The sequence below is a fragment of the Martes martes genome (assembly GCF_963455335.1).
Source record: "Martes martes genome assembly, chromosome: 18".
Taxonomy (NCBI): Eukaryota; Metazoa; Chordata; class Mammalia; order Carnivora; family Mustelidae; genus Martes; species Martes martes.
In genome coordinates, this window is record NC_137906.1 from 37167283 (window position 1) to 37195105 (window position 27823).

Here is a 27823-nt window from a genome sequence, read left to right on the forward strand (position 1 = left end):
GCCTAATGGAAATAATTTTTTTTTCTTTTCTTCCCCATCCCCACCATCCCCAGCAGCCCTCTTAACTCTCCTTTCACACTCCCTTCCCTACAAAGTCAAACTTCTACTCTAAGTCCTCCTACTTCCGGGAGCTCACCTGCACGACAGGTATTGCCAAGCCCGTCCACACGCATTTGTGTGGTAATTAGTGCGGTGCCTACTTCCGCGCGAGCTCCTGAGCCCCTGAAGGGCAGGGACCACTCCCGGTTTGCCTCACGGTTGCATCCCCTGACAGCACTGGGTACGCAGTAGGTGCTTAATAAGTGTCTGGTGAAGACACTTAGGGGCAGACCCAAAGGCCGGAGGAGTGGGGGAGGGGGGGATCCTGCCTGGTGTTGAGGAGGTCATGGAGAGGACGTGACCTCAGGCTGACCCTGCCAAGCTCCTCGCCCCCTCCCGACCCTGGAGAGCACCTCAGCGCATGGCTCCCACCACGGGGGCCGCTCGAGGTCGCCGCCGCCGGGACAGGGCACCGCGCTGTGGAGAGCACGCGGACCGCGCAGAGGACTAAACCCCGCACGGCTTCCAGGGGGAGGTTTAAGATTCTGGCAGAGGGGCGCACCTCACAGCCCTCCACTCCTCTTGCGGCGCCCTGGTGGGTCCGGTCTGAGAACCTACGTTCCCTCGCCCATTAACCGCGCCACCCACCCAGCCGGAGCGGCAAACCCGCACCTTGTCTCGAAGGGGCGGCCAAGGCCTGAGGCCGCCAACCACCGGACTGAGGAGGCAGCCTTGGAACGTTTGGGCCGTCAGGCTCCTTCGCTCCCAGGAGCGCAACTGGGAGAGGGCTACGCGTCCGTCCACTCAGCCAAAAAGACCCTCGTGAAGGCGCGGGAACAGCGAGAACGTTACCTTGCCCTTCCCCTGACTGGAAGCTACCAGAGAGCCGTCGCCTCCCGCCTGCCCTCTCTTGGCGCCAAAGCCCTGACTCCTCCCCTCAAGCCTCAGTCCCCGCCCCGAACCGACCCTGGCCCCGCCTCCGCACCGCCCACACCCCCGGCGGCTCCTGGCTCCGCCCCCGGCCCCGTGCAACGCCTCAGTCCCGCCCCTCTGCCGCCCGGTCTCCCGGGCAACGCCGCGGACCCGCCCCGCCCCGCCATGGCGCCGGAGGAGAGCGCGGAGGCCGCGCGCCTGCTGCCGAGTTTCGAGCGCCACTTCCTGGCAGCGCGCACACTGCGCTCCTTCCCCTGGCAGGTGGGCGGGGGGGCGCGCGGAGGGAGGGCGAGGGGCGGCAGTGGAGGGGTGAGGGCTGGGCGGGCTCCGGCGCCGGACCCGTTCCCCCCGCCACGTGATGTTCTCGGCTCCCTCTCTGGACCCGGCCGCGCGTCCGGTTCTTGTCCCCCGGGCTCCGCCGGGGGCGCGGGCTGCCGGTGGGCAGCAGGAGGCACACCTGCGCGAGTTTGGGGGGCCCAGCCTGCACTCTGCCTTGTGCTCCCTCTTCCCCTGGCCCTTCCCGCCCTTGGCTGCCTTTGCACAGAGTCCACGAATTCAAGAAGTGCGGGGTTTTCTCCCACCTCCCTTTGTCACTCTGGGGTTAGGTCGGACAATTCACGATAAATTTCGTTCCTTTTTTTGTTTAGCCAGTTGTTATTCTGGCCATTGCTGCTGCCCATTTAAACAGTCAACGTCCTCAGGACACCGGGAGACCAGTTGTAATGAGCACAATGACCAAGTCACAGACGCGACACCTCCCGCCCTTGCCAGGACTCGGTGTTCTCATCTGTACCATCAGCATTGGACAAAACCCTCACAGAGGCAGTTGGAGGCTCTTATGCTTGTGATGGAAGATTGGGGGGGGGGGGCGGGTGTTGTTTCAAAACAGGCCAGAAGAGAGACGAAAGAAGTCTCACCTCCCCTGCTCTGGAGACCTGTCCTTCTTGCACATGGAAATGACCATGGCAGCAGCCTCCTTCTGCCAGTGTAGGGGCTCTAATGATGCTGCCTCCTTCATAATTCATGTGCGATGAGCTCACTGGGATGACTCAGATTGGGTACATATTCCTCCCCCAAGTCTGCCCCATCTTAAGGGGTGATGGTTAGTCATTTGTGCCTCATTGACCTAACCCATTTAGCATTCTGAGAGATCTTTCAGATCAGAAAGGAATAGGTTCATTTTTTTAACCCAAAATGTAAACCTTCATTACAGCATCTATGGGTCCGAATTCAATATCAGCTATAATTACTCACAGGAAATGAGTGCTTACTCTGAATCAGGCCCATGATAAATGCTTACTTAGACTGGCCCACAACAGTCATGCAGTGGGTACTATTACTACCATTCACATTTGACCAGAAAGATTGCTTGATTCGTAAAGAAGCAGAGTGCAGTAGTGGGGAGCTCAGGCCTGGGATCCAGCCTGCCTGTTTTGAATCCTGGCCAAACCTCATACAAGCTGTGTGACCTTGGGCAAGTGACTGCATCTCTCCTATACCTTAGTTTTCTTATTAAGTGGGAGATACAGTGATGGTGCTGGTGTCAGAATTACAGGAGATTGAAGCACCTGAATCAATGTCCAGGTCTTGGTGAGGTAGGTGTTAGCTAATATTTCTATTCCACCACCAAATATTTACTGAATGCCTTCCATGAGCCAGGCACCAAGAACCAACAGTACGTATTACAGATGAGGCCCTGCTTGGATGGGAGAGCCAGAGAATAAACAAGTAAATGAAAAAGCAAAAAGACACCAGGAGATGACAGTGGCTGTAAAGTCAATAAAACAGGGAAATGTATCATCAAAGTAGGGGGAGTCAGGAAGGCCTCTCCCAAGAGGCGACATTTGAGCCAGAACCTGAACAGTAAAGCAGCCCGCTGTGGGAAGGCGCTGCCAGTGAGGACAGGATGCTGCACTCGAGGAATGGCAAGGAGGCCAGCGCTGGTGGCAGATAAGGTCAGAGAGAGGGGCAAGGGCCAGGCTTATAGGCCTTTTAGAGCCTAACTCACTCTGGAGAAGTGAAGTGATTTGCCTGATGTCACATACCAGCCAGGACCAGTCTGTTTGCTTCTAGCACCTGACCTCACTGCTGGGCTGGAGTTCCCTGTCAGAGAGGACAGCGTAAACCGGCCATTGTAACTCAGATGTCAAGTCCAAGGTGAGCCCATCAGGTGTCAATGTCATTGCTCCTCCTGTAATTCCCAGTTGGCCATGTCATCCACGGAGCTGCTCTGTGACCTAAGCGAGCCTAAGGAGCCAGGGCTAATGCAGACCCAAGAGTCTGTCTTCTGATGTTTTTCTTTGACTCATCCAGGTGTAACCCAGGACTTCTCAAGTTCAGGCTTTCAGCCAGTCTGTGGCTTTCACTTGCAACTGGCCCCAGGTCCCTGGGGAGAGATCACTTAGCACTTTGCTAACATGTCCTATTGCATGTTTAATGTTCCTGTGAAAATGCCCTTGAGATTTCTCTCTCCCCCCTCCACTCTCTCTCTGAATAGAGCCTGGAAGAGAAATTAAGGGACTCATCAGGTCCTGAGCTGCTGCTGAATATTTTGCAAAAGGTAAGAATCAGAATCACCAGCCTCCTGACTTGCCCATGAAGACGTGACAGAAACACAGTGGGTGCACTTGTATCCTTTAAAAAGAAAGACACTACATTTAGGTGGCAGCACCTCAGGCAGCTCTGCCTCTGTTGTTTTGCTAGATGAAGACATTAGAATATATAAAAATCTGCATGAGAGGAGAGAATTTGGGAGTTGTTTTAGAAATCATCCACAATGAAAACCAAGATGACAGCTATGGGAAGATCTTCTAGCAGTTCGTAGCTGCTCAAAGACTTTCTTCTTTACATTTACATAAGGAAAAAATAAGGAGGCAAGTCTTGCCCACTCATGTGTCTTCTAGATGTAGCTATGCTCTTCTTTTCCGAGGTAGAGTTTGAATTCTGAGGTACCTCTGGGCGAGGGTACCATGAGACCGCCGCTCTGCTGGCCTTGCCCCACCCTGACCCTAGCCATGTGGATCAAGTGGCGATCACACTGCATTCTGGCTATGAACTCTCTCTCTTTTTTTTTTTTTTTTTACGATTTTATTTATTTATTTGAGAGAAAGACAGTGAGACAGAGCATGAGAGGAGAGAAGGTCAGAGGGAGCAGACTCCCCATGGAGTAGGGAGCCCAATGCAGGACTCGATCCCAGGACTCCGGGATCATGACCCGAGCCGAAGGCAGTCGCTCAACCAACTGAGCCACCCAGGCGCCCCTGGCTATGAACTCTCTTAAGGATCATGAACCCTTCTGAAAAGCCAAAGCTATGGACTCTCCTGTTCTAATCTCAACCCCATAAAAAAAAAAAAATAGGACCATTTTATGTACAAATTCCTAGGAGTTAGAGACACTCCTCCACCCATCAAGCCCATCCAAGAAGCCTAGGTTAAGAAGTCCTGTGTGGAGGGTGAACCAAGATTGTCCGGGGAAGACGTTGCCATGGCTAGAGGAGGCTTGAGGGCAACCCTGTCGTTCAGGACTCTGAGGTCCTTGTGGGGCAGCCCACTCTTGATTTTCACCCTGAGGCTAAAACCTAACACCAGCCAACCAGAAAGCCCCTGAAGCGTTGTGTGAGTATTTTGTTGCCCTTGAGTAAAATCGTGTCCCTCCACGTGACCTGTCCCCTGCTCTCACTGCCCCTGTTGCTCTGCTCTCCTTCCCAAAATGCCAGGCCATGCCTGCCTCAGAGCCTCCACAAACTGTCCCCTCTGCCTGGAACTTGCTCCTCCTGCTCTTTGCTTCTCTAGACGTCAGCTGAAGTGTCATCCCTGAGAGCCCCCTTCCCCTCCACCACACCGCCCGCAGAGTCCCTATCTTCCTCTGTCCCAGCCGTCGTAGCAGTCATCCTCAGCCTGCCGTGGTAGCTCCAGGAGAGCAAGTGCCAGGTCTGCCTGTTCCCGCTGTTTGGGCTCTCACCTTTTCCACAGAGCCGGACAGTCCCACAATCACCCCCACTAAAAACAAATTCATGCTGCCTGTGCTGGGCAGGGGTGGCATAGACCATTCAAGCTGCTATAACAGAACGCCCTTGACTGAGTGACTTGTAAACAAGAGCAATTTGTTTCTCATGGTTCTAGAGGCTGGGAAGGCCAAGATCAAGGTGCCCGAAGACTTAGTGTCTGGTGGGGAACCCACTTCTTCGTTCATAGACAGCTGAGTCCTCACTGTGGAAGGGCCAAGGGAACTCTCTGGAATCTCTTATAAGGGCACTAATCCCATTCATGGGAGCTTCACCTTCATGACTTAATCACTCCCGAAGGCCCTGCCTTCTAATACCATCACATTGGGACTTAGACTTCAAACTGTGAACTGGGGGGGGGGGGGACACAAACATACGGTCTATAGCAGGGTGTTAGCTTAGGTCCATGTGCTCCATGTTCGGCCCAGAATATTCTGTCAACCTACACCACTGCAGTGGAGAAATTTTTTTGGAACGGGAATTGTATCTGAAGACTTACTGTTTCAGATTCATGAGGGTCACCTGAACCCAGACCCTTGTGTCTATTCACATCTTTTCTGAGGGCTTGAGTAATGGGGGTTGCCCTGTATTCACTTGAAGTTCGTGGGAGACTTACAACGGGGTCTGTCTAGCAACTCACGTTGTGTCCTTTGTCACAGACTGTGAAACATCCTCTGTGTGTGAAGCATCCGCTGTCAGTGAAGTATGCCCGGTGCTTTCTCTCGGAGCTCATCAGAAAGGTCAGTAATGGGCGCTATCTGGTAGCCAGACAGCACCTGGGACTTGCCTGACTCTCCAGAAGTGGACTCTGCCTGGCTTTGCCTGTTGGAACTCAGATTTGTCCCATGCCCTTTGCCTGCTCTGCAAACCCCAGTATGTCAGAGGGGCTCCCTGTGTAACTGTTCCTAGCTGGGTTTGACCTGTCAGAGGCTATGGGGGGCAGGAGGAAGAGAGGCCAGGGTATCTCTGCCTCTCTGCTTCAAGAGGTCTCCAGCAGCAGCTGCATTTCCTCTGTGGTCCCAGCTCCCCGCTCCTTTCTCCCCCAGGCCGCCAGCCCACAGTTCTTGACCTATTCCTGCTGTTGCCGAGATCTGGGTTGCCATACTGCCCTCTATTGGGTGTTTTAGGTCTTGCAATACCCTCTTCTCCCCAATGAACTACTTGATGTGGGCTCTTTTCCTGACTGATACAGGATGTATTTTATTTATTTATTTATTTATTTATTTATTTATTTTATTTGACAGAGAGAGACACAGAGAGAGAGGGAGCACAGCAGGGGGAGTGGGAAAGGGAGAAGCAGGCTCCCCACAGAGGAGGGAGCCCGATGTGGGCCTCTATCCCAGGATTCTGGGATCATGACCTGAGCCGAAGGCAGATACTTAACAACTGAGCCACCCAGGAGCCCCTACAGGATGTATTTTAAAAATGAGCCCAAAGTTGCTGGGTTTCACATTAGACCGGACCTCGATGAGGTGATTCCTTAGTGATCAGCATCAGACCTGCTATCTTCAGCAACTGAATGCATGGGCCATGTCTCACCCAAGCTTAGCGCATGAAACAATCCTGGCTTCTCTGTTGCCTCCCCACCTGATTCTTACCAACATGCGCGTCTAGTCGTGGCCCACAGGTCTCCCCAGAACCACCAGAAGCATGGTGGTCCCGCTGCTGCCCCTGTGAGGTGCACAGCAGAGGCTAGCCCATTGATGAAGCCAGCCACACCACATAGAGTGCCTGTCTTTGTGGCTTTTGCCCAGGCTCACTTAAAAGCACCAGTTGTTTGATCCATCCACAACATCATGATGGAAGGGCAGAGCTCATCACACGGCAGCTCATGCAGTGTGATGTTTCTGTTGCCCTGGACTACACCTCACCCTCACCCTCTCTATACCTGAGATACCATCCAGCTCCCCCACCACATGAACTTTTCACATGCCAGGTGGCTTGTATTAAGTTAATCCATCCCAAACCTCCCATCCAAATTTGGTAAAAATCCTCCAGCCATTTTTTGCAAGTCAGAGAAAAACAAAAAAAAAGTGAACTCATGGAACCTTTGTTTGATTCATGAGGGCCGACTTAACCTCTTGCCTGAAGCTCTTGCTCTGCCTACCCCCAGCACGAGGCTGTCCACACGGAGCCTTTGGACGAGCTGTACGAGGCGTTGGCAGAGGTCCTGATGGCCGAGGAGCCCACCCAGTCCCACCGGAGCTATCTGCTGGTAGGAGACGGGCTCCCTCCCGCATGATCCACACACCCACTCCTGCACACAGAGTTGAAATTCAGACTCCAGTCCGCATCAAGTGGGTGCAAATCCTGACCTGTCAGCTCTGAGGTCTTAGAGGAGGTCAGTTAAGCGCTCTGAGCCTTGTTTTCCCCGTCAGCAAACCAAGCATTTCAGTACACAATAGTACCTATTTTATGGGGTAGCTGGGGGTTAAGTCAGGTCGTGCACATAATTGCATAGTAGAGACCTGGTGCTCAGTCCTCAGTAAATACTTGATGGTGTCACAGGAGATCAGTCTCTCTCCATTGCTCACCGGCACCATCCTCGCTGGCCTGGCAAATACCACAGCCCTTGGACTGGTGTTACACCTTCTTGGCCCACAGAAGTCCATTCTGCACACAACAATTAGAGGGGTCTTGGGTTTTGTTTTGGGCCTTTTATTATAAAATAAAACACAGATGTAGGAAACCACATAAAGTAAATGTACAGCTTACCGAATTGTTGCAAGGCAGCCACCATGGTGACCACTACTCCAGTCAAGGGACAGAACTTTGGCAGCCAGCCCACAAGCCCTCCGTCACTGCAAAGTGACCCCCAGGGCCTTTGGAGGAGTCACTCTGTGGTTTCCTCCCGCCCATGTGCACCTCTGGACACGAGCCTTTACTGTTGCCCACCAGCTCCGTCTAGTTTGAAGTCTCCCTTCACGTGCAGGTCCCCCTCCAGCTGTTTCTTCCCTGGCAGCGTCTATGTTGCTTTCCACAGGCTGGATTTACTCGCCTGTGCGTGGTGCTGTTTGGCTGTTTCTTCCATCCACTGTTTCCCACTAACTGGCTGGTTTCGGAGGCCCGGTCAGACTTACATCCGCTTAATCCCTTTGGCAAGAACACAACATGGGGCTCTAGGAGACACACATCGTACCTGTTATGATACCAGTTATGAATGCTCAAAGCTTATTCTTTAATTCATTGGAGAATATGAAAAGGTGGTTTTCTAATTCTGTCACTTTGTTTTCATTCATTGGCTAGAGAAGTTTTACGAGATGTCTCCCTTTATCCACTGTTTGGTTACCCACTGATAGAGCCCATAGAGGAGAGGCAGGATACAGACTTGATTCTTTGTCAACACAGTGAATTGGTTTCTTACCATACCCATACCCAGAAAGAATACAGCCCATTGCAAACTGTGTCCTTAGTGAAGCTCAAAGTGTGCTCTTTTCTCTCTTCTTGAGTTTCTTAAATATGTTCCTCCATCTTCCTTGGTATGAAGTGCTGCTGTGGAAAAGCCTGGTAATAACCTAATATTCTTTCCTGTGTATGCCCCATGCCCTTCACTCTTTTTTTTTTTTCCCATGCCCTTCACTCTTAAATGACCAAAGGACTTTTCCCTTTAAAGTCCAGAATTTTAGTAGAATATATCTTGAGGTTGGTCGTTCTGGTTCAGTGATCTTGGATGCGTCGTGGACTCCTTCAGTGTTTATGTTTTGTTTTTTAGGAATGTTTTCTTGAATTAAAATGTTTAGTATTTGTTCTTTGCTTTCATTTTCCGTGACAAAGTACCTGAAAATGGGTATCTTAAACAACAGAAATTTGTTGTCTCACAGTTCAGGAGGCCGGAAGTCCAAGATCAAGTTATTGGCGGGGTTGGTTCCTTCTGAGGGCCGTGAGGAAAGGATGTACTCCCAGCCTCTCTCCTCAGCCTGCCGACAGCTGTCTTCTCATCATCTCCCCTCTATGCCTTCTGTGTCCTAATATCTTCTTACAAGGACACCAGTCTTATTGGGTTAGGGCCCACCTAATGACCTCATCTTAACTTCAGAGAGAGAATCCTCTCTGCAAAGACCCTTTCTCCAAATAAGGTCCCAGTCCAGAAGTGCTGGGGATTAGGACTTTAACATATGAGTTTGTGAGGAGGGCACATTCAGCCCCTAATAATCTCTTTCTTAATTTCTTTTTGATGTTTAAAATTTCACTATTTTCACCTTCCATTTCTCTAACGGGCCGATCTGTTTTTATGTTTTGTTTTCTTTCTCACCTTCTTCTCATGTACCTTGATGTCTGAAGTGTTTTCTGTTCTTCTCACACATTTCTCAGTGTTTGTAGTTGCCATTAGGCCTTACCCCCAGTCCCTCATACCCCCGATGACTAGAGCAGCAAGTTCTCTTCTTCATGGGCTGTGGTTCACAGCTGGCACCTGCATTTCCAGTGAACACTTGGCTACTGGGCTTCTGTCCTCAGGCCTGTTGTGCACCCCATTGCTCAGACACACACACACACACACACACACACACACACACACACGTGTCTTATGTCTGTTGGTGGTTTGCCCCCACTTGTTGATATTTTAGCTTCACCTAGTTTTCTTGAATGTTGTCCATATTCACTACTCTGTTTATATGTGGGGATTCAGGAAGATTCAGAACCACACTCCCAGAACCCTCAAAGTGCTCCCCTTGATTTAAGAGGTAAATCAGAGCATGTCACTCGACCACCCAGAGCCTGCCAGCAGCTGCCCTTCATACTCAGACTCAAATCCTAGTTTCTCACGTGGCCTGTCAAGCCCTGCATGCCCTGCTGCAGCCTTCCTTCTCATCTAGTTCCTCCTGCTCTCCCTCTGCTCCAGACCCCTGGCATTCTTTGCCTTCCTTGAACTCGCCAACTGAAATGCTGCCTCAGGGCCTTTGCACCTCCTCTGTCTGGAATGCTCTCCTCCTAGAACCTCACGTGCCTCACTTCTCCTTTATACTCACATCCCAGGTCACATGACACATCCTCAAAGGGGCTGTTTCTGACCAGTCTATCTGAAATAGACCCCTCCCCCAGTCTCTGTTATCATGTAGTCCTTTTTGTCTTCTTCATAGCACTGAAAACCTGAGAAATTACTTTGTTTATTATGGTTTTAACCCCCATTGGCATGGAAGTTCCATAAGAACAGGGAATGACTTCATCTTGTCACATGTGAATCCCTAGCACCATAATAGATGCTCAGGAAAAATGCGTGGATGGATGAATGAACAAATAACTGCTCACAGTACTCCAGAGACCGGAGTCTCCTCTATGAGTTTGTGAGCTCAGAGATAGCCAGAAACCTACCCCAGGTGACTGCATGTCGGAAGTGCCATGCTCAGATGCCCCACTTTGGAGAACACATTTCAGGACTGCATGTTCCAAGAAACATTGGTTTGAGGGTGACAGAAAAGTTCAAGGGCCGGAGAATTCCCAAGCCCCAGATGTCGGGTTGAATTGAGGAAGGCCCCACACACTAAGACTTTTCACGTGTAGCTCATGATGCCAGAGAGTTGTGACTTTTTGTTGTTGTTAATAATTACAGATTCATAGACATTGCAAAAACAGTACAAAGAGGTGCCCTTTCCCCATATTCCCCCGTTGGAAACATGGGCCCTAACTTATACGGCTTCACTACCAGGACCCTGATGTACACACCATGCATGTGTAGGTGTACCTCACTTACCACACGTGCAGGTCCGTGTGGGCACCACTACAATCAAGATACCGACCTACTGTCACCACAAAGACCTTCTTCGGGCCTCCCCTGTCCCTAGTACCCACCAACCCCACCCTGGCAGCCACTGATCTGTTCTCCCTCTCCATAGTCCTGTCATTTTGAGAAGGTGAGATGGATGGAATCCCACAATGTGTGACCTTCTGAGACTGGCTTTCTTTGTGCACCATTAACGTCCTCGAGACCCATGCAGGTGGCACGTACAGTGATAACCTGTTCCTTTCCATTGCTGTGTAGTATTCTGTGGCAGAATGTTCCACAGTCTTATCTAGCCATGCACCTGTTGTGATGTTTTTCTTTTTAAAATCAGCTCCTTGTCTCCCGATAGCTGGATTAATCCTTTCCCTGTCTCGGCCCAGCCTTCCGGAGACTCAGTCACACTCTCTGAGAGCACAGCCATCATTTCCCATGGCACCACCGGCCTGGTCACGTGGGACGCCGCACTCTACCTTGCAGAATGGGCCATAGAGAACCCGGCTGCCTTTGCTCACAGGTGACCTCGGGGTGCAGGGCAGGGCAGGAAGGCCAGTTTTCTCAGCACAGTTTCAGACACAGGCCCCCTTCTTCCACCCAGGATTGTCTTAGAGCTCGGCAGTGGAGCTGGCCTCACGGGCCTGGCCATTTGCAAGACATGCTGTCCCAGCACGTACATCTTCAGCGACTGTCACCCCTGTGTCCTCGAGCAGCTCCGAGGAAACATCCTTCTCAATGGCCTCTCATTGGAACCAGATACCACTGACCCTGCAAGGCACCCAGGACATAATGCCTACAACTCAGAGAGCCCCAGGGTGACGGTGGCCCATTTGGACTGGGACGTTGTGACGGCCCCTGAGCTCGCTGCCTTCCAGCCGGACGTAATCATAGCAGCAGGTACTGCTTCCTGCCCCACCGCAACTGGAGAAGCTCTACCCAGCTCTCAGCTCTGGGAAGGGGACAGTGTACCCTGCCAGGCAGAGGAATGATGAGACTCGTAGAAGTGCCGCTGTGGGCCTTCAGGGAGACATCCAACTACAGGGCATGGCTCTTGGATGCCCTAAAGCCACAGTCCTCCCACTTGACACAGTGGTCACTGTACTCCTGTTAAAATGGTTCCTTCAGATAAATGAACCCAGCTTTTCTCAGCAAAGCCTGAGATGGAGTGCACAGGCCCCAGGGCACCAAAGCCATCTGACCTATTAGCCAGGCTGCAGCTGAGCAGAGATATTTTTATGTCCCTCCCTAGAATCTGAATGAAATGGCCAGAGCAGCCCCATGAAGCAGGGGAGCTGAACAGCAGCCCCGCCTCCGCCACCCCCCAGTCTTCTGATGTGGGGCCAAAATGGCCATGGCAGCCCTATCTTTTCAGGGCTGCAAGGGACAAGCGTGATTCTCCCAGGACCATGTCTGATTCCTATACATGTCACAGACACCCAGCCCCGGGGCAGACCTAGGGTCGAACCACAGTGGTTTCAGAGTCAGGGAACAAGCTCTGAGTGCCCCACCCTGGTAAGCACTTGCTTCTATCTCTACACAGCTCTGTTGCCTGATATTTGCACATCTGACCCCACGGGCTCTGTCTGCATGTCTCTGTCCTAGATCAGGCCCCCATGTCTTTCAGAGACAAGCCCCACATCTCATCTCCGAGGGGATGAGCAGGGGAGGGAAGAGCCCAGCCACTTCAGGCGCAAGGACAGGGTCCTTGACACAAGGGGTGTTTGGCCAACAGCCCCCTTGTCCTCCACTGAGTTCATCCAGTCCCCAGGCCAGCTGACAGTGCTGTGGCTCTGATCCTGGCCTACAGCCCTGAGACATCCAGGCCCACAGTAGCCAGAACACAGAGCCTGAGCGGCACCTTCCCAAGTAAGGGTGCCGACAGGGAGTGAGTTTACCCCCCACCCCCCAGTGCAGCCAACAAAACAGCAGGCCCCTGCAAACAAGAAATCTGAGACAGAGAGCTGCTTGGGGGGTATTTCATTAAGCATCTTCTAAATAGACCATAGTCAAAGAACTGATTTTTTTTTTAAAGGAACACCAGTGAGTCCTGGATATTTTCCATTTCATGCAGGGTTTTTCAGCAGTTTTTTTCTCTCTGAAGAGTTTTCCTTTTTATGTCATCTTCTTTGGTCCGATGTCATGATTCTAATAAAGCTGCTGATTTCCAGGCCCCAGCCCTGCTGCTAATGTCAGCACAACCAGGCACCCTCTTTTCTGGATCCTGAATCCTAGAGTGAACCCCTTTCAGTAACCTGAGGTATTTCATTACAGATGTGCTGTATTGCCCAGAAACTGTCCTCTCCCTGGTCAGAGTCCTACAGAGGCTCTCTGCTTGCCTGAAGAACCAGCGGGCTCCTGAGGCCTACATTGCCTTCACCATCCGCAACCCAGAGACCTGCCAGCTGTTCACTAGCGAGCTGGGTGAGCCCTGGCCCCTGGGAGGGGCTGCTGTCTCTAAGAAGCCACCTGGGCCCCCACATAGGACTCCAGCGAGGCAGAAATCAGCAGAGTAAAAGAATGGGGCCCCGAAAACAAACAGACAGGCTGGGCCATCGACCCACTACCCCCTCCCCGGGTGCTCAGTGGAGGAGGCCTGGTCAGCAGAGACAGGGCCTGGGAGCTGTGCTCTGAAGGGGAAGAGGCTGTTTATGCAGCAGTCCTAGAGGTCAGACCAGCAGTCCTACTATGTGTTTAGAGCAGGTCTGTGGAATGGAGAAGGGAGGATGGTGAATGCCAGTGGGTGTCAGGGTAGATGAGTTCTGGCCACACAGCAGTGGGGTGTAGGCTCTGGAACTGCGCCTGGTGAACTGGGCTGCCACTCACCTCCCTGTCTTCATCTGTGTGGTAGGAACATCCACCTGGGAGGTGACACGGCCTGGCATTGGGGAGCACTTGGGAACATGGTAGCTGCTGCTATCACTGTATTAAGCACCCAGTAAATGGAAGAAAAGCAGGAAGGACTCTGGAAGAGGGGGGGCCTCTGCAATTTACACCCCAAACTGGCCCTGCTGTGGCCAGGTACTGTCCTCAGACCGGTCAGCCCCCCAGCACCACGGAGGGTGCTGTCATCCTCCAGTCTCACCCATGGAAATTCTGGGGTGCATGGGGGCTAGTGACTGCCTGAGCTCCAGAGTGGAGCCAGGCAGCCGACTCCTGCCCTCCACTCTCCCACCCCACAACCACCGGCCACTGTCCTGCAATCCCTGTCACGTGCCAGGCCCAACCGGGGCTTTCTTCACACAGCCTGGCTGCAGTGTGGTACCACGTGGGCCCCAACCCGCCCCTCCCCAGCACAGCCCCCACAACAGCTGCCTCTATAGGCAAACACCCCCCATGTGTGCCCGTGTCCCATGGACAGAGTGCCCTGTAGCTTTGAAAAAGAATGAAGTCCTCCTTCAGACGCTACATGAAAAATCTCTATACTATAGTTTAAGTGAAGAAAGCAAAGTACCAAACACCATATATATATATAAGCCCATTTTTTTTTAAGAGAGGAAGAGGGAGAACCCTTTTTTTTTTCTTTTTTTCTTTTGTTTTTGTTTTTGAGAGGGAGAATCTTAAGCAAGCTCCATGCCCAGTGGGGAGCCCAACATGCAGCTTGATCTCACAACCCTGAGATCATGACCTGAGCTGAAATCAAGAGACGGATACTTAACAAACTGAGCGATCCAGGTGCCCCAACTCCTTCTATTTTTAAAAATAATCCTCTCCATGTTCATATGTATATAGGGGAAAATCTGAAAGACCATAGACCAATTAACAGTTGTTATACTTGGTGGCAGGATTATAGACAGACAGACACACACACACACACACATACACACACACGTATATTTTTTTTTAAATAAGCTCTAGGCCTGGTGTGGCACTTGAACTCATGAACCCAAGATCAAGAGTCCCAAGTTCCACCGACTGAGCCAGCCGGGAACGCTGACACTTGTGTACTTTTAGTATTTCATTTTTATAATTATTTTCATTCATAAAAAACTGATGACAAAATGATCCTTGCCAAGGGCTCGTCAGACATCTGTGCTTATGAGGAGGATGTAAGCCCTTCTAGCGTATATCTAGCCTCTGCCAACAGGCACCAGGCTGAGTGGTCAGGAAACCCGGACACGTCTGTGACCTTCTAGGCAAAGTATGGCCCAGAAGACAGGGGTGGCAAATGTGGCTGCCATGCACCATTTAAAAACTCAATTCTTGGTCCTATCCCTGAAGGCTGATTCTAGGTGTCTGGATGGGGCCCAGAAGTCTGTGGTTTGTATATACCCCCTAGCCTGTCCTGCAGCCCCATATTATATAGGTGGTGTCATGTCCCCAGACCCCACCATCCTGAGACACATGTTGTATTTCCAGGCCGGGCTGGGATCCCATGGGAAGCAGTGCCTCATCACCACCAGAAGCTGTTTCCCTACGAAGAGCACTCAGACATGAAAATTTTGAAACTAATGCTGTAGGTTTACAAACGTTTTTAAAGATTAACATGAAAATTAAATCACCATCCTGGAAAGAATTTTCATGTGGCAAAACTGATAAAATTTTCACTGGACCTGAATGCTTGAAGAATGTTAAATTCAGAATCAGGATTGCAAACTGTGTTCTAATAAAATATAAACTATTCAAGTGGGTGCCTCTTTCCATCACTAGTTCTAGTTCTGAAGTAACTCTCTATAAATCAAAAATGACAATTTTTGCTCAGAAATAAGCATTTCATTTATGCAAAAAAAAACATGTATCACGTATGTCTCCCCATCCCACCCCCAAGCCTGCACCCACGTCCCTCACGAAGCCAAGCTGCTTCAAACCCACTGTAGACGTTACAGTGCAGCAGGCTGGGGTACCTGTCCTTACAGCAGGAATGAAATACTAGGGACACAATGGGACAGATGCTGGGAGAGGCAGACACCATAAGACAAAAACAGGTCAAAGAGATGTAGAAGATACCACACGCAAATAACAGGAAAGTAATACAGTGAGGAGAAAGAAACACTCGGGTCATGAGTCTCTCACATTCAGAACCTCCAGGGAGGAAACCAGGCTGAACCAGCTTCCTGGTCCACAAACTCCCAAGTCATTAAAAAATTTCACTCCACAGCCGTCCTTCCAGCTGCTGTCCACGGGGAGGCGCTGTTCTAAAGCGTTTGCCCAGGGCTAAGAGGAACTGGGCCGCACTCAGGAGCACTCAGTCTTTGGCTCAAGCAGTCACCGGTCCATAAGCAAAGGCAGCACCGTCTGCTTCCAGCTCTCATCCCAACGAAGCTGCTCTGACTCTCGGAGGTTCTTCCGGAACTGGTTTAGTTTGCCAGCAGGATCAGGAAACTTTGAGAAAAGCATCTAGAAGAATAACGACCAGAACTTACTTCATCACTGCTTCCCAGCCCTGTCCCAGGTCCCACCCTAGAGCTGTCCCTCCTTCTCAGCAAACTAGACTCCTGTCCCCCTCCAAACACGGGCTGCCAGACCAGTGATCCTACCGAAACCCTCTGTCACTGCACTTCAAGAACCACTACCAGTGTCCTGGAGCCCCCAGAGCTCCCGCTCTGGCCCAGCTTTCACGGCAACCTTGGCTAAGCTTGACACAACTCTGACCCCGATATCGTAGACCCAGCAAGCCCGTTCCTCACGGGGCATAGGCGACCCCTCCAGTCCCAGCCATGCTCCATCCCCTACTCTGCTCCTCCTTGACAGTGTGGCCCGGACTGCAGCGTTTTCCATCCACGCCATCCACATACCATGCCCTGCGGCAGCCCTTGGCCACTGCTGTGCTGTCCACCCTCAGCCTCTGCCCACCACTGTCCAGCCCACGTGCTAGAACTCGGCATCTGTGTTCTTTCCAGCTAAACTACATGTTGCTAAACTACATCAGGTGTCTGCAAAGTAAGCCCAGGGGCCAACTTCGGCCCCCACCTGTCTCTGCAAGTAGTTTTACTGGAACACAGCCCCATCCCTGTGAGCCCCCACTCACAGACTGTGGCTGCTTTCATGTTACAGCAGAGCTGAGTACTTCTGAGACTATGGCAAAGCAAAAACATTTTCCATCTGGGCCTTTCCAGAAAGTTTGCTGTCCCTGGTCTCAATTGCCAAGAATGATGAACCCATCTTTTGTAATAAGTGTGAGCACCCTTTGAAGACTCCCACCCCCACCCCTGCAAAACTGCTTCATGAAGCTCCCTTCACTCACTCCCTAGTCGCTCACTCCCTAGACAGAGCACATGGTCCACCAGCTCCAGCATCACCGTGTGGTATAAGCTCCACAAACCCAGAGGGCAGTCAGGGCCGCACCCACACGGAGCTCACGGAGGCCCAGCCTCTGAGACCACTGCTCCCTGCCTCAGCTGTCACCCAGACCCAGCACAGGCCTGCCCAGACACAGGAGCAAAGAATCAGGGCAGAGCTCAGCCTGGCGTGGGGGCAGACGTGGCTACCTGCAGCTGGGCTGCCAGCTCCTTAGAGTCCTCGAAGACCAGACCATTTTCCTCGTGTTTCACAAGCTCGTGTAAGCTGCAGAGAGAATCACAGACCTGAGAGCCTGGAAAATCCCCGCGGTGCCCGCGGTGCCCGCGGTGCCCACCTGGACTCCCACCCCACCCCTCCCACGGTCAGTCTGCTTGCAGTGAGTCTGTTCCTAGATTTGGCATCTGAATAGAAAAAAAAGGCCTCGAGGGACAGATACACATTAAAAATCCAAACTGATTCCAAGAAGGAGGAACAGTGAGCACATACTTTGACCTTTTCTGCTACGGGCTCTTTTCTCTGAGAACGTGCTCAATGAGCTCTCCATCTTTTTTTCTTAATTGCACAGCAGAGAAACAAGGTAAAAGGCAACCACACTAGAGGGAGACTTGGCACATTAAGGATGACTTTTCTGGGTCAACAGGGAGTTAATCCCAAGTGCCCGGAGCTCAGGGTCGAACATCCTGTATTTCCCATTCAGCGGCTGACTCCTGAGCCAGTGCTGGGGCTACTATTTCTAGAACCTCTCCTAACACCGCCCTCTCCAAACACCCATCTTTGCCAGGAACAGTGGAGACAGAATCACACTCATTTAACTGATTCCAATTCAACTCTATGAGCCCAGACAAAAGGGACACAGAAATGAAACCATGTCAGCTGTGCGGGCAATTCCATCCACCACTCTATCCATGAGCACAGGCTCCCCAAATGGAATATTTAAGACTCATATTTTTTACTCAACATCAGCTCTAAGTGGAAGTCCACTCCTTCAACAGGGTACAGCCCCCCCACAGAAAGCCCACGGGCCCTGCTCCCGAGGACCACCTGGCAATGCTGCATGATTTTCCGGGAGAATTCCTTGAGCAATTCCGACCTCACTGACAAACCCCGCCCCCCCGCCCCCACAGCTGATCTGAGAACCTAACTCCATGAACACCCGGTTTCTGCTCCTACCACTGGAAGTTCACGGCGCACACGGGCAGACAGCACCCGAACATGTCCACCACCTTCATGGGCAGGTCCAGGCCGCTGGAGGACTTGTGCAGGCACACACCCAGGTCTGCCGAGCCTGCAGGGTTGGGGCGAGGGGGGCAGTCAGAGAGCAGGCCCCTAGAACACAAATCCTGAAAGGACTGTGGATCATCACCTCAGGGTAGGGAATGGAAAGCAGGGTAACAATGCCCCCAGCCCCACATACAACCGGCTGAGTTGGCCAAGCAGCCTGGAGAAGGGCAGACACACAGCGGTGCTCCCCAACAGCCATTCCCGGCCACTCGGCCCTGTTTGAAAATGACCTGCCCATCACGCGTAGTTTCAGTCAAACAGACTCCCTTTGTCTACGTAACCACAATGTATTTTGAAAGAACCAGTAGCAGTTATTGTTTAAGGGGTTCAGAATTTCTGCTTGGGGTGATGAAAATGTTTTGGAAATAGACAGGGGTGACAATTGTACAACACTTTGTATGTAAATAATGCTACCAAGTTGTACGTATACTTAGAAATGGAAAAATAGTTAAAATAGCAAATTTTTACTGTATGTTTTACCACAATATTAGGGGAAAAAAAAAAAACCGCATAGCAGATCCAACAGAAAACCAGCTGTCACTGTGGAAATAAAGCCAAATAAACAACTTCGCATCACTAAATACTGCCTGGGAACTCCTGCCAACCAAAGGCTTTCCACTCGACTCTGCCGGAAGATGAGGCCTTCGAGACATGTCAGCATGAGGCCAGCAGCCCCTCCCGGAGAAAGGAAGATGGAGGAGGACGGAGGGGCCTAGGGGAGTCAATGGTGCTTAACACATTATTTCGGCATCTCCCAAGACACTGCCCTCCCAGACCTGGGGAACGGGAAACCCCAACCCAAGGCCGGGCCCAGCCCTTCTGCCCAGATGGAAGAGCAGAACTGAATGGAGGGCTTGGAGGTTGAGAAGACCGAACCCTGATAAACAGGTCTAGAGCCCCGCAGGTGGGAGAAGCGGCTCATCAGGAAGCAGCCTGGTCTCCTGGAGGACAGCCAAGAGCGCCTCTGACAGGTTCCTGGCAGGTGGCATCTTCCAGCCCCACGCAGCCCCTAAGCGGGGCCTAATCCAGCCTGAGGCCTGTGTGTCTATGGCCCTGGAGCTAAGAATGGCTTTTCATTTTTAAAGGATTACAAAAACAAAGACATGCAATAGAAGCAAATGAGACATTCACTATCTGACCCTTTCCAGAAAAACTCTGTCCCCGCCGTGTCCTAGAATATTCCCTTTTAAACCCCAGCTCTCTCCCTGTAAGCTGCCGGCTGGACGCCCTTACCTAGAAGCAGGGGATAGTCCTCAGCCTCCAGCCATGGCGTACAGACCTGGATGTGCTGGAAGCGCTTCTGGCTGATGAGGCCGCTGTAATACTCCTTCAGAGGCCCTTTGCCTTGCAAAGAAGATCTCAGTCACTGCACTGGCCCCATCTCTGGCCCCATCCCACGGCCTCAAGCCTCAGAACCCTGCAGAGGTGTGAGCGGAAGGCCCACACTCTGAAGATGTGATCAGGTCCCCATTTGGCCCCTTCCAGACCGCCAAGGGGAATGCACCCTGACCACTAAAGCCATGGTCCTTCCCCCCAAGCAACCTGCATTAAGAGGGCCTCAGCCTGGGAAGGTGGCCAGGATAAACTCTGGCCAGGCACCAGAGTGCCAACCGGATACAACTTCTCACCCAGACTGGTCTGTGTCTTCCCTGATGCCCCGGTGACACAGTGTATACAGTGGGCTCCTAGCTGTTCCAGAGTTCCTCCCTGGGAACTCTGGCCAGGAGGAGGGGAGTATACAAGGTGGGACAGCTTGCCAGGACTCTGCTCTAACCACAGCTCTCTGCTTCTCTCTCTCCCCGCTGGCCTACTCAGGAAGTAATTTTATGTTGAGCTCTTTAAAGTGGACTCTTTCATTAAAAAAAAAAAAAAATGCCTGGAAACCACTGCACACAAGTAAAACTCAGTATCTATGAGGCTATGCTATCCAAGATTCAACCAGAAGCCACAATCCTGCTGTCAGACCCCTATGAGCCTCAGTTTCCTCCTCTATCAAGCTAGTATAGAAAATCCTACATCAGAGAGCTGTGGTCAGGACTGACAAGACAACCAACACCACATGCCTGGTGTGAGGAAGGCACCCAATAAAGACAGATGCCTTCTGCACGCCCTCCCCGCAACCGCCCCATTTCATAAGGGATCATGGACGGTCCCTGGCAATACCTGTTATCACACAGACCAGAGAAGGAAGGCTCTCTCCGTCTAGGATCAGCTGTTCAAACTCTGTGTTTAAAAAAATAAAATGATAACCAGGATTACTATCTAATCAGGTGAGTTCAGGCTGGGGGACGGGATGGTGCAGGGGAGGGAGCTCTCCCAACCACAAGATCACTCTCCCAGAGCTGGCATTTCAGATCTAGGGCCTGGTTAGTCAGTGACCCAAATGGGGACTCAAGAGTCACCACCTCCACCACCCATGTCCTTAGGCTGACCAACTCAGTGGCCCTGGGGGCAGGAACATGCTGCAGGAGACACCATGCAAGGCCAGGTGAGCACCTTACAGCTCAACAGCCCCTGACAAGCTCCTGCTCACAGCCACACACCTACTTTCTAATGCCGCCAGCAAGATGGAGAAGTCTTCATCCTCTGTAAGAAAAGAGACCTAAGTGTCATTGGCTGAATTCTAGATGCCTCCCATCCCAGCTCAAGACCACCCCCCTTCTCATCGGGTCCCTAGTGTCCTCAAATACACATGGGGCGCAGGCTCAGCCAGGCGCTCATACAAGCCCCGAGTGCCCAGAGCAGTCCTAGACCTGTCCAGCTGGTGCTGCTGATCAACAGGGCAGGCCGCCCACGAAGATACGTCACCACCCCATTCCGAGAGTCCCGCTCTGTGAAGGCCGACCTCTCTGTTGCTGGGTCCAGGGGTTCGGAGCTGAAGGAACAGAAACAGAGCCCATGAGATGTCCCAGAGCAAGGCCTCGGGCCCCAGGACGGTGATCTCCTGCCAGAATGAGGAGTGAGGCCCACAGACTCCCAGTGGTCAGGATGCGGCCATGTCAGCACTGCCCTCCAGTCTCTGTTGCAAAACTCAGCTCTACTGTTGCTGAACAAAAGCAGCCATGCACGGTGCATTACTGGGTGAGTGTACTGCAGGGCCATAAAACTTTATTTACCAAAAGAGGCGGCAGGCCTATGGTCACAGTCTGCCAACCCCTGGATTAGGGGATTCCCAGGTCTGCAGCCAGAGACAAGAGAGGCCACAGCAGCAGTGAGGAGCCAGGGGAGAGACGGGACAGCTATGAGGAGGTGGGGGAGAGGTGGGACAGCAGGAAACACAAGAGAAGACAGATAAAGACTGAAGATGGGACACCTACCGGGCCTTAAATGCAGAGTAGGTGCCGCCCAGCTTCATAAACAGCTGGTGTTGCAGGTCCAAGGGTGTCTCTTTAAAGAAAGATGCTGGCTTGTCATAGACGGTCACAGCTCTGCAATGAGATCACTGGCGGCTCTAGAGAGAGCCAGAGAAAGGGCTAAGGCATACAAGATGCAGGGGGATCCAAAAAATAAGGGCATTCAGAGGATCCAAGTCTCGGACAAGGACATTAAGAAGCTTCAGAATTACTTGGGAAGCTCAGAGACATGTTCTAAGACCAAAACCACATGGGCAGTCTGGTCTCCTCCCCCCTCGGCTTCCCAAAACCAGTAATCATCTCCCCAGACCCCTGGGCATTTGTGGCTGCCTCGCCAACATGACACAGCAGGCACCGCAGCTGGGACCAACCATGCCTGGGACCCCTCGCCTCCCCAGGCCCCTACTTGATGCCCCAGTTCTCTGCCAGATCTTCCCGCATTGACTTGGTCACACACAGGTTCAGGTGGGACAGGCGCCCGCAGAGCTTCTCGTACCTGAAAAGACGTATCACCATTCAGCCAGGAGCCCTGGGACCCACCACTACCGCCACCACCCCAACAGACTTGATACCTTCTGGTACACAAGAGCACAGGGCTGGGGGTTTCCCAAATCGAGTTGCTGGTGAGGTGCCTCCCCAGAGTCTGCGCTGAGTTCTGTCTGTACTGTTTCTTTTTTTTTTTTTTTTAAGATTTTATTTATTTGACAGAGATCACAAGTAGGCCGAGAGGCAGGCAGAGAGAGAGAAAGGAGGCAGCAGGCTCCCTGCCAAGCAGAGAGCCCGATGCGGGGCTCCATCCCAGGACCCTGAGATCATGACCTGAGCCGAAGGCAGAGGCCTTAACCCACTGAGCCACCCAGGCACCCCTGTACTATTTCTTTTACACCTTTAAGTCACATCGCTTTTCAGCTTAAATACAGTTAGAAACATTATCTCAGGGTGCCTGGGCAGCTTAGTAGTTAAGCATCTGCCTTTGGCTCAGGTCATGATCCCAGGGCCCTGGGACAGAGCTCCACATCAGGCTCCCTGCTCAGCAGGAAGCCCACTCTCCCACTCCCCCTGCTTGTGTTCCCTCTCCTGCTATCTCTCTCTGTGTCAAATAAATAAAATCTTTAAAAAGAAAGAAAGAAAGAAAGAAAAAGAAAGAAAGAAAGAAAGAAAGAAAGAAAGAAAGAAAGAAAGAAAGAAAGAAAGAAAGAAAAAAACCTTATCTCTACAGAAGGGAAAATCCAGGCTCTCCTGCCACCAGAGGAAGAAATGTAACAAAGGCTTCATTATTAAATCTTACCCACACTGTACTCTTGCTGTAGAGGCTGTGGGGCTGGGCTTGTGGGTTACCAAGGGATGGTTTTAAAAATTTGAGAGGTGTTAGCAGCAGATTAGCCCCCAGTGGAGACCTGAGCCCTGATCCTGCGGCAGAAGCGAAAGAGGACCAGAAAGGGGAAGAAGCACTCAAGGTTGCTGAATGCCACTGGGTGTACCACAGCCCATTCCTCTCTCAGGATGCGGAGAAGGCAAGAGAGCTGGACAGCTTGGGACTGAACTGTGGTCCTCACATTTATTACCTGTGTGGCAAGCAGCAAAGTGGTGCTGGACCTTGGTTTCCTGGCTTGTAAAAGGAGAGTGACCAGAGGACATCCTCACCAGGGGCAGTGTAGACTGAATGGGATAAAGGGCCTGGCATGCAGCAAGTACTCCACGATCACTTGCTGCTGCTGCTGCCACAGCTATTATGACCCTCGGTGAATGACCCATCAGGGCCAGATACTGCCCACTCGGGCTCAGAACACGACTCTTCCTGCTCTGCATCCAATCTGCTCCTGCAGGCCCTTCTCTCTCGCTGTCCCACTGGTTGCAGCAGACTGTGGCCTGTGTCCCCATCCCCCAACAGCACCCCCAGTTTTTATTTGGGGATCTAATCTGGGGGCACCTGGGACCCCAGGTCTGAGTGGAGCACTACCCCTAAGCCTGAGGCATCGGGGTACTGCAGCCCCCCCACCCCAGTGGGATGTCAGAGCCTGACAATCAGAGAGGTTCCCTTTCTCTACTGAGCCTGTCAGGGTGGGGACAAGTGCCAGGGGAGCTCCCAGCACATGAGAAACACCTCCAGGAGGAAGTGTGGAGAAATGAGAGCGGGTCCTGATGACACTTTTTGAGTCAAAGTCAGCCATGTCTCTGGACTTTGCAGTTTCAGGACCAGCAAAAGTCTGCCTCGGCTTAGGCCCGTCTCTATTACTTGTAACCAAAGTCAGCCTAATTCCCCAGCCTTGCCCTTACTCCACAGAGCACATGGGGGACCAGCTTCACCAGGTCTCTGCACCGGCCCTTCTTCCTACCCGGTTCAGGAAAGGTGTCTGTACCCTCTTCCCAGGCACTCACCATTTGGCCAGCAGGACAAGGCGGTGACTGGGGCCATGCACCAGACCCATAATGGAGTAGCCATAGTTGTGCCAGTCAATGACGAGCTTGCTCCCACAGAGGCAGCCCACAAACCAGCAGACAGCGATGGCAGGTAAGCCCGGGGGGTTCTGGGAAAGAGATACGTGAATGAAGAGAAGCAAACCCAGACCACAGTCAACAATAAACTGACTGAAAACAGTGGCAACATACACGGCAAAGAGTCAATGATCTTTACAAAGCTCTTGGTAACTAATAAGCAGAAGAAAGACCCTCTTTCTCACCAAAAAAGGTATAAAAACTCATGAAGGAGGGGCACCTGGGTGGCTCAGTGGGTTGAGCCTCTGCCTTCGGCTCGGGTCATGATCTCGGGGTCCTGGGATCGAGCCCCATGTTGGGCTCTCTGCTTGGAGGGGAGCCTGCTTCCCCCTCTCTCTCTGCCTGTCTCCCTGCCTACTTGTGATCCCTCTGTCAAATAAATAAATAAAAATCTTTAAAAAAAAAAACTCATAAAGGAATAAAATTGACCATCCTGAAAAGTCCAAGGCCACCAATAATCAAGGAGATAAAAAATGGCCAAAGAGGTGCATTTTTCACCTAGCAGAATGTGACCTCTAAGACACCTAACAATAGATAAGGGTGGTGAGGACATGGGAGAAGAGGTATCCCCACTGGATGGGGGATAAACTGGCCCAACCTTATTCTAGGACTATCTAGTAACACACCACAACATTTTAAAAGCGCATGAACTCTGGAGTGCCTAACTGCTATGTCAATAGAGCATGTGACCCTTCTTTTTTTTTTTTTTTAGACTTTATTATTTATCTAAGAGACAGAGAGAGAGCGCGCAAGTGGGAAGGAGGGGCAGAGGGAGAGGGGCTCTGCTCTCCCCACTGAGCAGGGAGCCCAACACGGGGCTCAATCCCAGGACCCCAAGATCACGACCTGAGCAAAAGCCAGACACTTAACTGACTGAGCCACCCAGGCACCCCCAGAGCATGTGACTCTTAATCTCAAGGTTGTGAGTTCAAGACCCATGTTGTACATGAAGCCTACTTTAAAAAAAAAAGGAAAAAAAGTTTAAAAAGAGCATGAACTCTGATTAAGCACAGGAATTTACCCCACGAAGAAACTGCAAAAAACATATGGTCACTCTTTGCTGTGACAGCTCTTTGCTGTGCTATTTGTAAAAGTAAAAAATCTAGAAGTATCTGAATGTCTGTTAAAATGAAACTAAATAAAAAAATAAAATAAAATAAAATTTTTTTAATTAAAAAAAAACTAAATAAGTATGTTAAGAGCATATCATATACTGGAGTCCAGTGCAGCTAATTAAAAGAAGTTGTTTTTATATGTTAAAAAACAGTGAATGGAAGAGTCTGAGGGCCTAATTCCAGAACCAGACCAACTACTTGGTTCAAATCTTTACTCCAGTATTTCCTAGATGTGTGATGATGGGGCTATTTACAGAACCTCTCTAGACCTAAGTTTCTTCATCTCTAAAACATAGGTCATACAAGACTCTACTTATTAGAATTGTGAGGAATTGGATGAATTAATACAGACATACAGATATGTAATAAGTACAGTCTAAGACTCTATAATGACAGAATAACAGAATGAATGAGTACCATTAATACAATGGACACACACGGTAAGCTCCTACTCATGTTTTTATAAGTCTATACACACACAAATATGCAATTTATTCACCAATTAGCATTTTTTTTCAAAAGTTTTATTTATTTATCTGACAGAGAAAGAGAGAGAGAGAGACAAAGAGTGCACGCACAAGGGCGCCTGGGTGGCTCACTGGGTTGAACCTCTGCCTTTGGCTCAGGTCATAACCTCAGGGTCCTGGGATCAAGTCCCGCATCAGGCTCTCTGCTCAGCAGGAGCCCTGCTTTCATCTCTCTCTCTCTCTCTCTTTCTCTCTGCCTGCCTCTCTGCCTGCTTGTGATCTCTGTCAAATAAATAAATGAAATCTTTAAAAAAAAAAAAAAAAGAGTGCACACACAAGCAGGGAGAGTGGCAAAGGGACAGGGAGAAGCAGGCTCCCCGCTGAGCAGGGAGCCCCATATGGGGCTCGATCCCAGGACCCTGAGATCATGGCCTGAGCTGAAGGCAGATGCTCAAATGACTAAGCCAACCAGGTGCTTCACAATTTGCACATTTTAAAAGGCTGGGAAGTAAAGGAAGCTTAACAGTGGTTCTCATAGAACGACGCAAGGCTGAGGTTTACCTGGAGAAAGATGTAAGCTGCTGGCTCCCTGCATATCAACTTCCACAGCAAGTGCACGGACTGAAATACAACTTTGACTCCATACTGGAAAATGTAGGGCCCAACTACAAGTCAAAAAATCAGTTGTTACTCCCAAAGGAATTCTTGGCAATGTGTAGATCCCCCCCCCACCCGCCCAACACAGACACAGACACAGACACAGACCAATCTGGAGTTCACTGCATCCTACCTGGAAGTTTCTGAAGTTCTGTCAGACTCACAATCTGAATTCTGTTGTTCTGCAACAGCTCATCATAGGGTCTGGAGTCTGAAAAGAATGTCCCCTTTAATGCAGTGGACAGGACAACATAAAGTCAGATGATCCAGAAGCTCAGGCTGAATAGTGAAGAATGTTTTGGAAAATAAGACTTTTCTCTCTGTTCCTCCCCCAGAATAGGGCATGAGGACACTTCCTGTCCAGACTCTCCCCACAGAGCGAGGGCCTGAATCTTACCCACTTTTATTTACTAAACACAATGCCCGGCACACCGTAGGTACTCCAGACAATCTAGAGCTCCCTGGATGGTGAAATCATCCCACAACAGGCAGACCCCTAGGAAGTTCCACTCCACTCCACTTTCTGATGACACCTTCAAAACAGGGCCAGAGGCAACCAGTGCTACTTCCCCTTTTCCCTGATACACGACTGAGGTACCCCCTAAAGATGTCATCCTGCTTCTGCATACTGAGAGTAAAAGCTGGACATGCAGCACAAATGAAACCTCTCCTGCCTGCAGAACTCTGCACTGAGGGTGTGGAATGGAGAGGAGACAAGTCCTCTGAGACACAGCCTGACAAAGCAGCCACAAGGAAGTATGGTTATCGTCACTGGCCCTCGAGTCACACACACCTGGGTTCCAATCCGTCTTTCGATTCACCAGGAAGATGATGTGAGTCTATGCAATGAGTTCACTTAACTTAACAAAGTCCTGACATATGGCAGGCACTCCATTAACGCTGGCTGTCCCTAGATACCCATCCAGCAAAGGCTGGGCAGAAACCTGGCCGTCTGCGCCACTACCGAGGACATCCAATTTCAGAAAGCTGTCCGAAGTAGGAGGGAGGAAGGGGCGTCCCCGCCCCAGTTCTGAGAGTGCAGCCTCCCTCCCAGTCTCCCGGGCACTCACTGCAAAAGCCCAGAAGGGTCACGGAGAAGCCGCTCTTGGCAAACGACAGCGCGTGGTACTGCATGCGTGGACTGCGGCCCACGTCCCCCAGCACCACAATGATCACGTGCCATTTCGCGCGCCCCTGACGCCAGCGCTTCCATGAGACCAGCAGCAGAAGCAGCAGAGACGTGGCCACCGCCAGCAGGGCCACACAGGAAGCCGCCATTTTGGCGGGCCGACAGCAGTCACGTGACCGCCCTCCCCGCGCCAGCTACGCACTGCGCAGCCTCAGACACAGCCTCTCGGAGATGGGCCGAGAGAAACGGGGTGAGGAGGTGGTTCCCTAGGGAGAGGCCCGAGGAAATTCGAAGGAGTCACTGCTGGCCAAAAATTGGTAATGCTATGGTAAAGATCCTGCCAAGGATCTAGGAACGCTTTTTCTCAAAATTCAAAGATGACTTCAAAATACAGTGAAA

General features: G+C 51.3%; 2 protein-coding genes across 2 annotated transcripts; one reads left to right on the plus strand and one right to left on the minus strand.

Annotated features, from left to right (window-relative positions):
* Positions 1 to 1112: 1112 nt before the first annotated feature.
* EEF2KMT (eukaryotic elongation factor 2 lysine methyltransferase) lies at positions 1113 to 15317 on the plus strand. The gene is made up of 8 exons (XM_080830361.1): positions 1113 to 1233; positions 3470 to 3532; positions 5636 to 5716; positions 7090 to 7191; positions 11076 to 11209; positions 11291 to 11586; positions 12961 to 13110; positions 15046 to 15317. Exons 1-8 carry the CDS (start codon positions 1138 to 1140, stop codon positions 15144 to 15146), a joined length of 1023 nt encoding a protein of 340 aa, XP_080686487.1. The 5' UTR covers positions 1113 to 1137; the 3' UTR covers positions 15147 to 15317.
* A 64-nt stretch (positions 15318 to 15381) lies between these two features.
* On the minus strand, positions 15382 to 27595 carry ALG1 (ALG1 chitobiosyldiphosphodolichol beta-mannosyltransferase). Its single transcript, XM_080830362.1, has 13 exons — positions 27366 to 27595; positions 26429 to 26506; positions 26200 to 26303; positions 23940 to 24088; positions 21967 to 22056; positions 21525 to 21635; positions 20961 to 21082; positions 20755 to 20793; positions 20371 to 20430; positions 19441 to 19551; positions 18097 to 18211; positions 17115 to 17190; positions 15382 to 16023 (listed from the first exon to the last, which is right to left on the minus strand). The coding sequence occupies exons 1-13, from the start codon at positions 27571 to 27573 to the stop codon at positions 15892 to 15894; spliced, it is 1395 nt and encodes a 464-aa protein (XP_080686488.1). The 5' UTR covers positions 27574 to 27595; the 3' UTR covers positions 15382 to 15891.
* Between the last annotated feature and the right edge of the window lie 228 nt (positions 27596 to 27823).

What these genes read in the sequence shown, in the direction of transcription:
- EEF2KMT (XM_080830361.1), top strand. Translation starts at nt 1,138, where the DNA reads ATGGCGCCGGAGGAGAGCGCGGAGGCCGCGCGCCTGCTGCCGAGTTTC. An exon ending in TGCGCTCCTTCCCCTGGCAG is followed by an intron (nt 1,234 to 3,469) that starts GTGGGCGGGGGG and finishes CTCTCTGAATAG; the next exon opens with AGCCTGGAAGAGAAATTAAG. An exon ending in TGCTGAATATTTTGCAAAAG is followed by an intron (nt 3,533 to 5,635) that starts GTAAGAATCAGA and finishes CCTTTGTCACAG; the next exon opens with ACTGTGAAACATCCTCTGTG.
- ALG1 (XM_080830362.1), bottom strand. Translation starts at nt 27,573, where the DNA reads ATGGCGGCTTCCTGTGTGGCCCTGCTGGCGGTGGCCACGTCTCTGCTG. An exon ending in CAGCTTACATCTTTCTCCAG is followed by an intron (nt 24,089 to 26,199) that starts GTAAACCTCAGC and finishes TCTCTTTCCCAG; the next exon opens with AACCCCCCGGGCTTACCTGC. An exon ending in TACTCTGCATTTAAGGCCCG is followed by an intron (nt 21,083 to 21,524) that starts GTAGGTGTCCCA and finishes CTGTTCCTTCAG; the next exon opens with CTCCGAACCCCTGGACCCAG.